Source organism: Chanodichthys erythropterus, chromosome 22 (assembly GCF_024489055.1).
Source record: "Chanodichthys erythropterus isolate Z2021 chromosome 22, ASM2448905v1, whole genome shotgun sequence".
NCBI classification, from domain to species: Eukaryota; Metazoa; Chordata; class Actinopteri; order Cypriniformes; family Xenocyprididae; genus Chanodichthys; species Chanodichthys erythropterus.
The window spans coordinates 32,772,448-32,789,375 of record NC_090242.1 but is presented as its reverse complement, the minus strand read 5'-3'; the positions used below and the strand labels follow the sequence as shown (position 1 = coordinate 32,789,375).

The 16,928-nt window shown below is 37.6% G+C and overlaps 2 protein-coding genes across 3 annotated transcripts in view; one reads left to right on the top strand and one right to left on the bottom strand.

The window, feature by feature from the left end:
• ntng2b (netrin g2b) overlaps window positions 1-16,928 on the bottom strand; it is a 91,531-nt gene that overhangs the window by 18,613 nt on the left and 55,990 nt on the right. The window lies entirely within an intron of this gene.
• Window positions 1-16,928, top strand: part of setx (senataxin) — an 87,881-nt gene that overhangs the window by 47,535 nt on the left and 23,418 nt on the right. The window contains exon 27 of one of the 2 annotated variants that reach the window (XM_067375238.1): window positions 16,269-16,490. The exons of the other annotated variant lie outside the window; for it this stretch is intronic. Within the exon in view, the coding sequence (XP_067231339.1) occupies window positions 16,269-16,435 (167 nt within the window). The 3' untranslated portion in view covers window positions 16,436-16,490. Of the gene's footprint in view, window positions 1-16,268; window positions 16,491-16,928 lie in introns of those variants that run through there. 2 annotated transcript variants of the gene reach the window in all.

Sequence of the window (16,928 nt, the reverse complement as noted above, 5' to 3'; positions counted from 1 at the left end):
CTACAGAAGCTAATGCAGTTTATTGTAAATGTGGGTTCTAATGACTATGCATACAGAGTTATAGACTTCACTACTTACAATGCACTCCTACTCTACCTCACAATAAGGATACCTTTTTTATTCTCTTCATCTTTGTCCTCCATTTTTTCTTCTCTCTCCCACTTATGGGTGGGCTTTCCTTCACCCTCTTTTGAGTGTTTGTGTGGCTCTAGATGAGCAAAGATAAGGACTGAGCAATCCACAGATCAAATAATAATGTCTGAATCACTCACAAGGCCACCATGAAGAAAATGACCACTTATGAATTTATCAGACAGTGCCATTTTTACTTGTCAAATTGGTAATAGGCATCTACAAAATGTATTAAATGAAATGAGCTTTAATGAAGTCTACAAATGTCAAAGATGTAATTTATCAGTCACTCAAGAGTATAAAAACCACTTGCCATTTCTATTGAGTTCTAAATCAATTCTACATTTATACTACAGGCTGTTTGAGACTACCATCTGAGCCATACCTTCAACATTGGTGTGTTTATGAGACCCTTCCTCCTCCTCTTCATGTGGCACATGTATTGATGAAATCCTGACAGAGTGCAGAATTGGTGGGATAGATTCGGGTTTTGGCTTAGACTCTAGGTTTGGCAGCACAGATTCATGCGTCGTCTTGACAGACTCTGGTATTGGCTCATGAGACTCTACTTTTGGCTCAGTGGGTATGTGTCCATGATGTTGTTTATGTATTGACTCATGAGGATTCACTACTGGCCCATGAGGTTTATGCATAGGCTCATGATGTTTCACTACTGGCTCATGAGGATTCACTATTGGCTTATGTGGATTTACTATTGGCTCATGAGGTTTATGCATTGACTCATGAGGATTCACTATTGGCTCATGATGTTTCACTATTGGCTCATGAGGTTTATGCATTGACTCATGAGGATTCACTATTGGCCCATGAGGTTTATGCATTGACTCATGAGGATTCACTACTGGCTCATGAGGATTCACTATTGGCCCATGAGGTTTATGCATTGACTCATGAGGATTCACTATTGGCCCATGAGGTTTATGCATTGACTCATGAGGATTCACTACTGGCTTATGTGGATTCACTATTGGCTCATGAGGTTTATGCATTGACTCATGAGTATTCACTATTGGCATGCGGTTTATGCATTGACTCATGAGGATTCACTACTCACTATCATGAGGATTCACTATTGGCCCATGAGGTTTATGCATTGACTCATGAGGATTCACTACTGGCTTATGTGGATTCACTATTGGCTCATGCGGTTTATGCATTGACTCATGAGGATTCACTATTGGCTCATGAGGATTCACTATTGGCTCATGCGGTTTATGCATTGACTCATGAGGATTCACTACTGGCTCATGAGGTTTATGCATTGACTCATGAGGATTCACTACTGGCTTATGTGGATTCACTATTGGCTCATGCGGTTTATGCATTGACTCATGAGGATTCACTATTGGCTCATGAGGATTCACTATTGGCTCATGCGGTTTATGCATTGACTCATGAGGATTCACTACTGGCTCATGAGGTTTATGCATTGACTCATGAGGATTCACTACTGGCTTATGAGGATTCACTATTGGCTCATGAGGATTCACTATTGGCTCATGAGGTTTATGCATTGACTCATGAGGATTCACTATTGGCTCATGAGGTTTATGCATTGACTCATGAGGATTCACTATTGGCTGATGAGGTTTATGCATTGACTCATGAGGATTCACTATTGGCTGATGAGGTTTATGCATTGACTCATGAGGATTCACTATTGGCTCATGCGGTTTATGCATTGACTCATGAGGATTCACTATTGGCTGATGAGGTTTATGCATTGACTCATGAGGATTCACTACTGGCTCATGAGGTTTATGCATTGACTCATGAGGATTCACTATTGGCTGATGAGGATTCACTATTGGCTCATGAGGTTTATGCATTGACTCATGAGGATTCACTATTGGCTCATGAGGTTTATGCATTGACTCATGAGGATTCACTACTGGCTCATGAGGTTTATGCATTGACTCATGAGGATTCACTATTGGCTGATGAGGATTCACTATTGGCTCATGAGGTTTATGCATTGACTCATGAGGATTCACTATTGGCTCATGAGGTTTATGCATCGACTCATGAGGATTCACTATTGGCTCATGAGGATTCACTATTGGCTGATAAGGATTATGCATTGACTCATGGGGATTCACTATTGGCTCATGAGGTTTATGCATTGACTCATGAGGATTCACTATTGGCTGATGAGGTTTATGCATTGACTCATGAGGATTCACTATTGGCTGATGAGGTTTATGCATTGACTCATGAGGATTCACTATTGGCTGATGAGGTTTATGCATTGACTCATGAGGATTCACCATTGGCTCATGAGGTTTATGCATTGACTCATGAGGATTCACTACTGGCTCATGAGGATTCACTATTGGCTCATGAGTTTTATGCATTGACTCATGAGGATTCGCTACTGGCTCATGAGGTTTATGCATTGACTCATGAGGATTCGCTACTGGCTCATGAGGTTTATGCATTGACTCATGAGGATTCACTATTGGCTCATGAGGTTTATGCATTGACTCATGATGATTCACTATTGGCTCATGAGGTTTATGCATTGACTCATGAGGATTCACTACTGGCTCATGAGGTTTATGCATTGACTCATGAGGATTCACTACTGGCTCATGAGGTTTATGCATTGACTCATGATGATTCACTATTGGCTGATGAGGTTTATGCAGTGACTCATGAGGATTCACTACTGGCTCATGAGGTTTATGCATTGACTCATGATGATTCACTATTGGCTGATGAGGTTTATGCAGTGACTCATGAGGATTCACTACTGGCTCATGAGGTTTATGCATTGACTCATGATGATTCACTATTGGCTGATGAGGTTTATGCAGTGACTCATGAGGATTCACTATTGGCTCATGAGGTTTATGCATTGACTCATGAGGATTCGCTATTGGCTGATGAGGATTTACTATTGGCTCATGAGTTTTATGCATTGACTCATGAGGATTCGCTACTGGCTCATGAGGTTTATGCATTGACTCATGAGGATTCGCTACTGGCTCATGAGGTTTATGCATTGACTCATGAGGATTCACTATTGGCTCATGAGGTTTATGCATTGACTCATGATGATTCACTATTGGCTCATGAGGTTTATGCATTGACTCATGAGGATTCACTACTGGCTCATGAGGTTTATGCATTGACTCATGAGGATTCACTACTGGCTCATGAGGTTTATGCATTGACTCATGATGATTCACTATTGGCTGATGAGGTTTATGCAGTGACTCATGAGGATTCACTACTGGCTCATGAGGTTTATGCATTGACTCATGATGATTCACTATTGGCTGATGAGGTTTATGCAGTGACTCATGAGGATTCACTACTGGCTCATGAGGTTTATGCATTGACTCATGATGATTCACTATTGGCTGATGAGGTTTATGCAGTGACTCATGAGGATTCACTATTGGCTCATGAGGTTTATGCATTGACTCATGAGGATTCGCTATTGGCTCATGAGGTCTATGCATTGACTCATGAGGATTCGCTATTGGCTCATGAGGTCTATGCAGTGACTCATGAGGATTCACTATTGGCTGATGAGGTTTATGCATTGACTCATGAGGATTCACTATTGGCTCATGAGGTCTATGCATTGACTCATGAGGATTCGCTATTGGCTCATGAGGTCTATGCATTGACTCATGAGGATTCACTACTGGCTCATGAGGTTTATGCATCGACTCATGTGGATTCGCTACTGGCTCATGAGGTTTATGCATCGACTCATGTGGATTCGCTACTGGCTCATGAGGTTTATGCATTGACTCGTGAGGATTTACAACTGGCTCATGAGGTTTATGCATTGACTCATGTGGATTCGCTACTGGCTCATGAGGTTTATGCATTGACTCGTGAGGATTTACAACTGGCTCATGAGGTTTATGCATCGACTCATGTGGATTCGCTACTGGCTCATGAGGTTTATGCATCGACTCATGTGGATTCGCTACTGGCTCATGAGGTTTATGCATCGACTCATGTGGATTCGCTACTGGCTCATGAGGTTTATGCATTGACTCGTGAGGATTCACTATTAGCTCATGTGGATTCACTACTTGCTGATGAGGTTTATGCATTGACTCGTGAGGATTTACAACTGGCTCATGAGGTTTATGCATTGACTCATGATGTTTCACTATTGGCTCATGAGGTTTATGCATTGACTCATGTGGATTTACTACTGGCTCATGTGGACTCACTATTGGCCCATGAAGTTTATGCATTGGCTGATGAGGTTTTACTATTAGCTCATGAGATTCTGGTAATGGCTCTTTATTTTCCTGTATAGACTCGTGTGATTTCTGTATTGGTTCATGAGATTCTGGCATTGACTCGTGAACATGAGGTTTATACATTGGCTCATGTAATTCCGATATTGGCTTGACAGGCTCTGGAATTGACTCTGCAGATTCCGGCATTGACTCGACAGACTCTGGCTCTGATTCAGCAGGTTCAGGTGCACTGGTGACTAATAAGATGATTCAGAGATTGAAAAATACAGCAGATAAACAGTGGAATAAAAAACACATTGAGACACTTCATACCAGTTTCTTCCCTGTGTCTGCTATGCTCCAGAACACTCTCCACTCTCTTTACTTCTTCTTCAATGACTTCATGTTTCCCAGAAGTCTTCTCTTTCTTCTCAGAAATCTCCTCACCCTTCCCAGAATCCTCCACTCGTGGTGCTGTAGGGATTGCTTGGTTGCAATCATTCGGATAATCACAATGTTGGTTCATACACACAAACACATACACCGTGTTGTGCTCTATAAACAGCCATTGAACGGCCTGCACACTAGCCAGAAATAACAACCTGTACATCAATCATAAGAGTTTCACACTATATATTCAATCTATAGCGACCACAGACCATAAACTCCTCTGTGGTACACTTTTCATCTGTCAACCACAAATTAGGGAAATGTTACTAAAACCACATCTGCCATGGTACTAGAACTCTTGTTGGACATCTAAGAATACCTTCCACAATCTCTTTCTCAGTTTCTCTGTGGTGTGTCCTCTCTTTTTCAGCAGGAATCATGATTTGTCCTGGATGCTTGGTTTGGGGATTATGTCTGTGAGATACTGCATTTTATCAAAAAGAGGGAAATGTCATTTTGGCCTTTCAGGGCTTTGAAAATATGTCTAAAACACTGAATGACAAAATATTAATCAATAGCAAATATTAATCTCAATGAAATAATTTAAATGACATATTACCTTCTTTTTGTATGTATTCATTAGACATGTGCCGGTATACAGTAATACGATATATATAATGAACATGCCCGATATTGTTGTCCTGGGCATTTCAAAATACCGTAAATAACTATTTATTATGAATTATTCAGATTTTTAGAATGCGTTTTAAGAATACTTTACCCATCAAGCGTTTAAAATGCACAAAACCACTGTATGCTGCGTCACAGGGACACGCGCACTCATGTAAACAAGCCCAACACGCATGAGCAGCGTATGATGGAACGAGTGAAGGAGACGCACTGCATTGAATAAATGCATATTCACTCTCTGACAGCAGAGGGCGCTGATGGAACAGCATAAATGCAGCGGTTACCCCGGTAACACTCGTAAACAAAGCAGCTGCACTGCCTTTTAGCTTTTAGTTTTTAAAGCGGAACTCAGGAAGATTTGTGAAGCTCCCCCTACAGGTTCCTTCAGTAAATCACACTGCCGTAAATACTCCAAGCGCAGCTCCGGACTACAACGACTACAACGCTCACCAGCACAGTAGTTTTGCAAATACAGTACAAGAAATCTCGATGGAGGTGGGTAATTTTCGAAATTGTCTTATAAAGTCATAATATATACATTGTTTTTGAATTACCGTAAAGCATTTTGTCACTCTCGCGTGAACATGAGGCGAGATTGTGTCGGGTCGGCGCAGCTCAACTTACAAGTGCTGTTTTCTGGCGTAGAAATGCTAGAGGGGGTTAGTGCACGCCTGAAACACACCACTACAAGTCAATTAACCATCGAAAGGACTTAGAAAACTATTTATGAAGGTAAAAAAGTTCTGCTTTAAATGTTTCAAACAGCCATTCAGATTTTTGTATTTGCAATGGTGTTCATCACAGCACCAAATATTTAAAGTACATTTATTTTCAAATTTATACATTTTTATATTTTAACCTGGACTACAACATGCCCTATGTTTTGTTTGCATATGTTCTGACTCTGTTCATTTACACTTTACTATCTAGCTTCATTAGTTAACATTAGTTAATTCAACAGTTAACAAAAACTGACGATGAACAATACTTCTAAAGCATTTGTCAATCATTAACATTATTAAAATCAAAAGTTGTAACTGTATTATTTACAAATTATTTATTTTTTTTGGCGAATAATTTCAATATCGTGATAATACCGTATTCCGATACCGTATGATAGAATGAATCAGCTGTGCAATGGAGTGCAACTACAGTTTCTGTTCAATTGGTTTTGCTTGTTGTGTCTAAGCTTTATTGATGTGATTCTTAATTTGAATGTAGTTGAACTAAATTGACTGCCCAATGTGGTTTGCTATGTGGTTGCAAGGGTGTGTGTACTACTTTAATACATGAAAAGTGGCATATGACGTTAAACAGACAAACCAAACTGCAATTAATCTCGAACGACAGATCGGTGTTGTTTGAGGTACACAAACGCTCCTGCGTGTACACAACGACCATGCTGTAATTTCATCAACACACGTACGCGTTATGCTACTGGGAATCTCAAAGTTCTCCAACTTTATTAAATCCATCCGAGGAGCTGCTCTGTCTCGCGTCTCAGCTGAGCGGTTTATTCTTCCCTCTCTTTTTTCACGCCAGCTTGACGTTTTCTGATCTGAGCTCAAGCCGGAGTTCTCGTTCACTCGTTAAACGTCATGCAGTATTCATTCCTCGGGTGCGTATGTGCACTTCGATCAATGAGTGTGGATGTGTGCGGTGGTTCTTTGTTTTATATATTCACAGGCTGCCCTAATCCGCTTTGTGCTGAAAGATGCAAAGTCACTCTATATTTTGACAGAGGAAAACACTGTCTAATTGAGCATTGATTTCCCACAGTGCACATGCTTTGGAGCCGTTACCCACAATCCTCTAGGGGTACGTTTGAGTAGATGACTTACTGGCAGCAAAGTCACTGAGCTCTTGGCTTGGCTACAGTGCTTTGACTGCCAAAACAAGTCTTTGAAAGATGCTTCTATAGCATACTAGTAACACTAGCACACACACACACACACTAAACTAGTGCCCTTACCTCTGCTCTCTATATGTCTGTGAACAGGCCCCTCCTCCAGGGGTGTGGCTTTGTGGGGTGTGTCCTGTGTGAGAATATGAGAAGGGGGTGGTGTGGCAGGGGGCAGGGCTTCTGTGGGGGACTTAGGGTCTATTTTAGCTAGTGGGATGTGGTTTGCAGTATCTACGTGCACTGGAGGAGCATCTAATGAGATTTGAGGGGGAGTGTAATAGAAACGGGTTAGAGAAATCAGAGTCAGCATGGAATACACGCACAAATACAAAGTGCTGAGCTTAACAAAACCTCTTGCATTTTAAATCTTGTAGTTTGGTTCTTGCAGTTGCTTTCAATGCACATGGGGGGCGCTAGTGTCAAGTGGAATCCCATTCTGCACTGCAGAGGCAGTTATGAATTCATTCCATGTTCAATCTGTGTATTAAAATATTCAGAATGGAATAATAGTATACTGCTTACTCATGCAGTGTATACTGACTAGGGTTGTGCAAAAATTCAGAATTGAATAATCAACTGTAAAACCGAACAGTGAAATTAATTAAATGAAATTAGTTCCTTTCACTCAAATTGTACTTAATAAAAAAAAGTTGTGTGAACTCAATTTGACTTTATAAGCTTATTGAAGTTTACAGTGCTCCTGTTCTGTCATCATTGCTTTGTACCAATGTTGTTTTTTGCTTAGTCTTTTGTAAATTTATTACTTTGAGTTTGATGAACTTAAACCATTTAAGGCAGTCGGTTTCCTCAAATCATTTAAGTAGCTTTATAGTTGTTAAGACAAACTGAATGAGAGGAATAAAAAAAATCTTTAAATTGAGTTTGCTCTAATTATTGACTAAACCAACACTAATATATAAGTGAATTTAACGTAATGTATATGAGTTTATAGTACTTCAAATCTCTTTTTACAAACAGCTGGTAGGGACTACAATGAGCAAAAGGGGGCGGGGCCATGTTGGGCTGCTTTAGAGAAGAGGAAGAGTTGTTGTTGTGTGTTGTTACCATCCATTTTATGCCGGACTGCTTCACAAACGAGGGTCAATTCAACACTGGATTTGCACAAAAGATTAACATGATGGCACATGCTAGTGGATGAGGTGAATCAACTCCACAGCAACTACATAAATTTATCTAATAACCATACAGAAACTTCCAGATGCATTCTAAAAGTTGTAACTCTTTCCATCAGTGTCGACTCCGGTTTGAACAATGTAAGGATGAACACCGTTACTGACAATCCTCATTTTGGCTGCGTGAGATTCTCCAGCTTTGTTGTTGTTGAGCTGTTAAAGCTCCACCCTCTTCTGGAAAGGGGGCCGGGAGCTCATTTGCATTTAAAGGGACACACACAAAACCTATGTGTTTTTGCTCACACCCAAATAGGGGCAAATTTGACAAGCGATAATAAATGATCTGTGGGGGATTTTGAGCTGAAACTTCACACACACATTCTGGGGGGACCAGAAACATGTAATCTTGTAAAAGGGGGATAATAGGTCTCCTTTAAATGGTTTAAGCAATCAGTTTCCTCAAATGGTTTGAGTTACCGTAAATTATTGGGTTTAACAGCGTATGGATTTCAGTTGAATTGGTCACACCCTACAGGAAGCTAAACTGCAATGACAAGAACAGGAATTTATTGAATTTCAATTAAAAATAATGCAACACATGTTCAATCTGCTAAATGAAGTCTTCCATTTGCTCCATTTACATTTATTGTCTGTCTATCCATAAGGCCATAAACCTTTTTAACCTTTTTTTAAAAACATTCCAAATTTGTCTTTGATTTCAAATTTGAATTGCAATTCATTGCGTTTGCTACAGTACATCAATTCAAATTCAAGAACTGAATTGGAATTTAAAAGTCATTTTTAGTTCAGTCCTGAATGGCGCACAACCCTGATATTGCCTGATATCATTGCCTGATATCATTTTTTGTTTAAATGTGATACAGTATGTAACGAAATTTTAAAACAATCAATTTGTTATTGTGTTGAATCAACACATGCCATTTAATTCTCATAAATACTAGGGCTGGGACTAGATTTGTGGATCGATTCTGAGATTTTACAAATGCATTGTGATTCTCTTTTGAATCGATTTCGAGCTTAGTTTTTAACAGCAGATGGCGTCTAGGCTATTTTTTAAGCGCACACTCAAATGCTCATGAAGATGAGCGCTTGTGCATTTGGGGAATGTACTTGCACCTTCATTGTCCTTTATTGTGGGATTTACTGCCCCAGCCCTAATAAATACAGTGATTTATTTCAGATAAAAATATCTTCACATTTGCCAGTCCAGTGCAACAAGTCAAGAAAGAGATGAACTTGTGGTTGATATTGCTTGTGCATACTGCCGAACCCAGCGCGTCATCAGTTTATCTGACTGGAGCACATTTGTAATAGTAAGGTCTTAAGTGAGATGCTGTTAGATTGTGAAGCTGCGGTTTAATGCAGATTGTCATGTGTTTGTGCATGTGTGTTTGTGCGTGTGTGCGCTCATGGAGTTGCAGATGGCGCTCTGTTGGATTAAGGCGCATTACATCATCATTAATCTCTGTTTGTAAGGCAGTAACTAGTATAGTCTATGTATATTACTCTAGATATGTTATATTCAGGACTTACTGTGTCCAGGCAGCACCTTTTTTTCTTTTAATCAGATCTCCCACCTCATATTTATGTTTCATAAAACAATATAGAGTAATAATTGAGTCATTTGCATTGCACTGTGAAAAGTAGCAGAAGCATTTGTTTTAAATGTGTTTTAAATGTCATGGCACATATGCACATGAATTTATGAATGGCTGAGCTGTAAAGTTCACCTAATCAGTATGTTTTTATTCACGATTGTTTTTAGCAGAATTATTATTTGTAGTCTCAGGTTATATAACCAGGTTTCTAGATCTGAATCTCTACAGTCTATTGCCGATTCTACACTCTAAAAAATGCTGGGTTAAAAACAACCCAAGTTGGGTTGAAAATGGACAAACCCAGCAATTGGGTTGTTTTAACCCAGCGGTAGGGTTAAATGTTTGCCCAACCTGCTGGGTAGTTTTATTTAACTCTCAACTATTGTTTAAAAATTACTGTATTGCTTAATTAAAATTAACCCAAAGTATGTTGGAAATGAACATTTATTAATGTTCAATGAATAATTATTAAACAATAAACATTTATTAAATTGCGTATTAATAAATGTATATTAATAAAATATTAAAGCTTATTAATAAACATTTACCTTTTGTCTATTATTGTTGCATCTAATTGCATCTGGTTTTTAATTTCCCAACTATTTTGGGTTCATTTTAAGCTAGCCATATAGCAATTTTTAAACAATTGTTGGGTTAAATAAAACTAATCAGGCAAAACTAAACATTTAACCCAACTGCTGGGTTAAAACAACCCAATCGCTGGGTTTGTCCATTTTCAACCCAACTTGGGTTGTTTTTAACCCAGCATTTTTTAGAGTGTATGCATAATTTCTAGCTTTTTTCCCCTTTAAGCCAGGTTACTACTTTATTGCTATAACTATGGGAGCCTTTGAGGATCACTCTGTCCCACCTGTTTTCAAATCTGGCAAATCTGTTATAGCTGTAGTGAAATCTTCAGCTGAAGTGTCAGTCACTGTTGGCATTAAAGATGAACAATAGCAAATAAATAAGCACTTAAAAACAACACCTGCAGGCCTTTAACTGAAACTACAGCAACAGGAGAACCACATACAGACTCTGAGTTTATGCTGCGTTCCATTCAAAGTCAAATGTGGATTATATTCTTGATATCTCTGTCTTCCGATCATATACACTACTGTTCAAAAGTTTGGGGTGGGTAAGATTTTTAATGTTTTTGAAATAAGTCTTTTCTGCTCACTAAGGTTGCATTTATTTGATCAAAAATACAGTTAAAACAGTTAAATATTATTACAATTTAAATGAACTGTTTTCTATGGAAGCCCGTTTCCGCCACTAAAAAAAAAAAAAAAAAGATTAATTGCGACTTTTTATCTCAGAATTGCGAGTTATAAAGTCAGAATTCTGAGATATAAAGTCGCAATTGCGTGATAAAAAGTCAGAATTCTGAGATATAAAGTCGCAATTGCGAGTTATAAAGTCAGAATTCTGAGATAAAAAGTCGCAATTGCGTGATATAAAGTCAGAATTCTGAGATATAAAGTCGCAATTGCGAGTTATAAAGTCAGAATTCTGAGATATAAAGTCGCAATTGCGAGTTATAAAGTCAGAATTCTGAGATAAAAAGTCGCAATTGCGTGATATAAAGTCAGAATTCTGAGATATAAAGTCGCAATTGCGTGATATAAAGTCAGAATTCTGAGATATAAAGTCGCAATTGCGTGATATAAAGTCAGAATTCTGAGATATAAAGTCGCAATTGCGAGTTATAAAGTCAGAATTCTGAGATAAAAAGTCGCAATTGCGTGATATAAAGTCAGAATTCTGAGATATAAAGTCGCAATTGCGTGATATAAAGTCAGAATTCTGAGATATAAAGTCGCAATTGCGAGTTATAAAGTCAGAATTCTGAGATATAAAGTCGCAATTGCGAGTTATAAAGTCAGAATTCTGAGATAAAAAGTCGCAATTGCGTGATATAAAGTCAGAATTCTGAGATATAAAGTCGCATTTGCGAGTTATAAAGTCAGAATTCTGAGATATAAAGTCGCAATTGCGTGATATAAAGTCAGAATTCTGAGATATAAAGTCGCAATTGCGTGATATAAAGTCAGAATTCTGAGATATAAAGTCGCAATTGCGTGATATAAAGTCAGAATTCTGAGATATAAAGTCCCAATTGCGTGATATAAAGTCAGAATTCTGAGATATAAAGTCGCAATTGCGAGTTATAAAGTCAGAATTCTGAGATAAAAAGTCGCAATTGCGTGATATAAAGTCAGAATTCTGAGATATAAAGTCGCATTTGCGAGTTATAAAGTCAGAATTCTGAGATATAAAGTCGCAATTGCGTGATATAAAGTCAGAATTTCTGACTTTTTCTCACTACTGTTAAACGTTATTTCTCACAGTTCTTACTTTGCTTGCGTTTCCTTTCATTGCGACTGACCATCAGGATTACTGCTTTGTTATTATTATACATTAAATAGACCATCAGGATTGCTGCTTTGTTATTTTTATACATAAAATAGACCATCAGGATTACTGCTTTGTTATTATTATTATACATTAAATAGACCATCAGGATTACTGCTTTGTTATTATTATACATTAAATAGACCATCAGGATTACTGCTTTGTTATTATTATACATTAAATAGACCATCAGGATTACTGCTTTGTTATTTTTATACATAAAATAGACCATCAGGATTACTGCTTTGTTATTATTATTATACATTAAATAGACCATCAGGATTACTGCTTTGTTATTATTATACATTAAATAGACCATCAGGATTACTGCTTTGTTATTATTATACATTAAATAGACCATCAGGATTGCTGCTTTGTTATTTTTATACATAAAATAGACCATCAGGATTACTGCTTTGTTATTATTATTATACATTAAATAGACCATCAGGATTGCTGCTTTGTTATTATTATACATTAAATAGAGGACATCATAAAGGATTATTTCTAGCGCCGATTTACCAATAAAGAAATATTGAATTTACTGGAGGAGACACATATAGATTAGTCTCCGGACATATGCATTATGCAGGAATATGCATATATAATGTTTCCACGGTAACCTTGTACACAGCGTTTCAAGGAGAAAAAAACAGCTTTTACTGCCATCTAGTGGGCTTAATACTAAAACAACCAATACCTATCATGTTTCATTAACTTTGCAATTCAAGGGTAGAATCATGCAATTCTGCAAATTACAGTCGAGGTATTTGGACAATAAAAGTTGTTTTTAACAGAATGGATACACTAATGAATTTTGCACGATAATAACAATATCATAATAATCATAAGAAGAAGAAGAATCAGCTGTGGCGGAGGCGCAATAAATCAGACAAAGATGAAGTGGCACATTTTAATACATCCAACAGCTTCAGACTTCACGGCAGCACGGCTATCGTTGATGCACTGTTACAGACAGAGATACTGACCATCAGTTAATTGCGAGAAAAAAAGTCCGAATTCTGACTTTATATCACGCAATTGCGACTTTATATCTCAGAATTCTGACTTTATATCACGCAATTGCGACTTTATATCTCAGAATTCTGACTTTATAACTCGCAATTCTGAGATAAAAAGTCGCAATTAATCTTTTTTTTTTTTTTTTTTTTTTTTTTTTTTTTAAGTGGCTTTTTTTTTTTTTTTTTAGTGGCGGAAACGGGCTTCCATAGTTTTCTGTTTGAATACATTTAAAAATGTAATTTATTTCAGTGATCAAAGCTGAATTTTCAGCATCATTACTCCAGTCTTCAGTGTCACATGATCCTTCAGAAATCATTCTAATATGCAATTTGCTTATTATCAATGTTGAAAACTGTTATTCTGCTTCATATTTTTCAGGATGAATACAACGTTTAAAAGTGCAGCATTTATTTAAAATTTATTTAAACATTTTGAAACATTATAAATGTCATTTTTGATTAATTTTATCCATCCTTGCTGAATAAAAGTATTAATTTCTTTCGAAAAACAAATACTAACCCAAAACTGTTGAACAATATAGTATACAAAACAAACACTGACCGATTTATGCTAATTTTCCTAAATGAAAGAGAATGTTTATCATTTATTTACAGTCTTCCTGTCATTTCCTGTGGTGTTTGTGTGTATTGGTTTGTTCTTCCTCTTGTGGCTATTTGCTCAACTGACCAACCAGCACCCAGAGGATCAGACTCGCCGCTCTGACCTCGTAATCCCTGTCTGAACACACTTACACTGACCGTATAATCCCTGTCTGTGTGTGTGCAGGACATTCATCCCACACACATTAATATGAACACACACACACACACACTGGCCTACATGTCATCTCCCCTCTTCTTGCACATATGAGCGTGTGTGTTTGTGTTAGTGTGGTGTGTGCATGTTATGTGCTTGTGTGTGTGTGTTGTTCCCCCTGTGTGGGAGACCTGTAGACCTTTTGACTACAGGGGAGAGAAAACACGGACATGATCTATGAGTTTGATTTCTCTAGACCATATGCTACACACACACACACACACACACACACACACACACACAACCCCAAAAAGAGCCATGTGTAGTGTGCCTTACACACAAACACTCCCGTGCCTTCACAGTCAATTTAAAGGGATAGTTCACCCAAAAATGAAAATTATCCCATGATTTACTCACCCTCAAACCATCCTAGGTGTATATGACTATCTTTCAGATGAACACAATCAGAGTTATATTTAAAAATATCCTGGCTTTTTCAAGCTTTGGGTGAACTATCCCTTTAAAAACGTCAGGACTGCAGGACTTCTAAATTCTAATGTGACTCCAGTGACATCATTTCCTGTTGATTCCCACAGTTAATTTTCCTGAATGGCCGCTCAGATGCACCAGCACCGTGTCACTGGAAGGCAGTTTAAAGCTTTACGACGTTACACAATTGCTCTTAAAAAGGGCTCCACTTTCACTAAGTGCTTTCCCACAGGAACACGGACAGTTTTAAAATTAGACTGTGGCGACAGGATCTACTCAGCATTCATTGAGACATGCTCCGCCATAACACATAAAGTCAAGCGAGTTTGAGAAAAGTTTCTGAACACATGTGTTTTGTAAACCGTCCTTCAGTTAGAAGTGCATAGAGATCCTGCTAGATACTTTCACACACATACAAACCTTTATCTGCCTCCACCTTCATGCAGCTACACCCAGGGTCCACAATTAACACTCGTTAAGCGACTTTAGTGAGCAACTGACCAGTTAATCACTATTTTTAAGATTGGCATGGGATGAGTTGCTTCAGCTGATAAAGGGATAGTTCGTTAACCTCTTTTTTTGTGAAATAACAGTGGTTGTCTAGTCTAAAAGATAACTGCTGAAATGTTAAATCATAGAGGAATCCCTTAGAAACATTTCCCATGGTAACCATAGTTTCTGTGAAAATATCATATTTAATATAGTTATTGCTACTACTGTAAAACCAGTATAAATTAATATATTTTCTTTTTGTTTTCTGTAATTTTCTGTAAATGTCCTTTACCTTTACCTGTTACTGCATGACAAAAGTTGTCTCATTTGTGCTTTTTTTTACTGTAAAGAATATATATTATATATATAATAAAATTATCATTAACCTTTAAATATTAAACTATTAAAATATAGTTAATATGTATAAATAAGCTTTAAAAATTAATAGAATATAAATAATAGATTATTATAATATAATATGATTTTTTCTGTTTTTATAGAATTATTTCTTTATTTTATGGGTTTTTTTTATATTTTGAATTAGCCTTTATTTTTATATTTGCAGTTTTCATTCTGATTTTAGTTTTAGTAATTTTGTTGTGCTTTTGTCATTTTTATTAGTTTTATTTATTTATTTATTTTAAATATTTCTGTTTAGCTTAATTTTATTTTATTTTTTAACTGAAATAAAAAAAGTGTAAGCAGAAGTTTTCAACTAATTTTTTATTTGATTTCATTTTTATTTCAGTTAACGATTTATTTTTTGATTGATGATTTTCTAATAGTTTTAGTTAACTACAACAACGCCAACTTACCACAGCTTTATTGTTGTAACAATAATTCCAGTAACTATGGTGATTTGGTGGGAAATGGGAGCATTTAGCGGAAGTTCTACCCGGAAGACTCTAATGCACGTCATTGCTCATTATCTAACCAATCATTACACATCACCTGAGTATATAAGTTCTGTTCCCACCCACTATTGTGTTCGCAGATACCAACGCCGGCGTTCACCCCCATCCTCCCCACCACCACCAGGTCGGTCCCTGTCCATACAATGGGGGTAGGCTCCGCCCCTGCCTTCATCTTAAGGCAGGATCTGCAAACGTCTGCTACCCTCCGGATTGTACTATGGACGGGGCCTACACCAAAGAACTTTAACATTTATCATTAATATTTACATTCATACTGTTGAATAAATCGTATTCAAACGTTTCTTTACTTCCCAAGTCTTTCTGGTAGAACTAAGGTTACCATGGTGAATTTCTGCAGGGGTGTGTCTGGGAGCGAACCACCAGCTGTACTGTTGTTTTCTGGGAAATCCCTTTTTAGATGTTGGCTGAGATTCTGTAGTTTTGTGTGTGTGTTTAGTTCATGTTATGATGTAGGCGTGTCCTCTGAGTGAATCTTTAGTTTCTCATATTCTCTCTGAACCCTCAAGGAATCACGTCATCTTTCCTGCTTCTCTATGTTCCTTCCTCTGTATCTCCCTTTATCTTTCTTTCTCCTGCTCTCTGATGTTAGGCTGAATTGCGGCTAGATTCGGTGGTTTGACGATGATGAAAGCCACGGGATGGGTGGCCCATGAAAAATGAAGAAGACATAACGAGGGATGGAGCACAGAGACAATGAAGAAAGAGAGAGAGAGGGATGA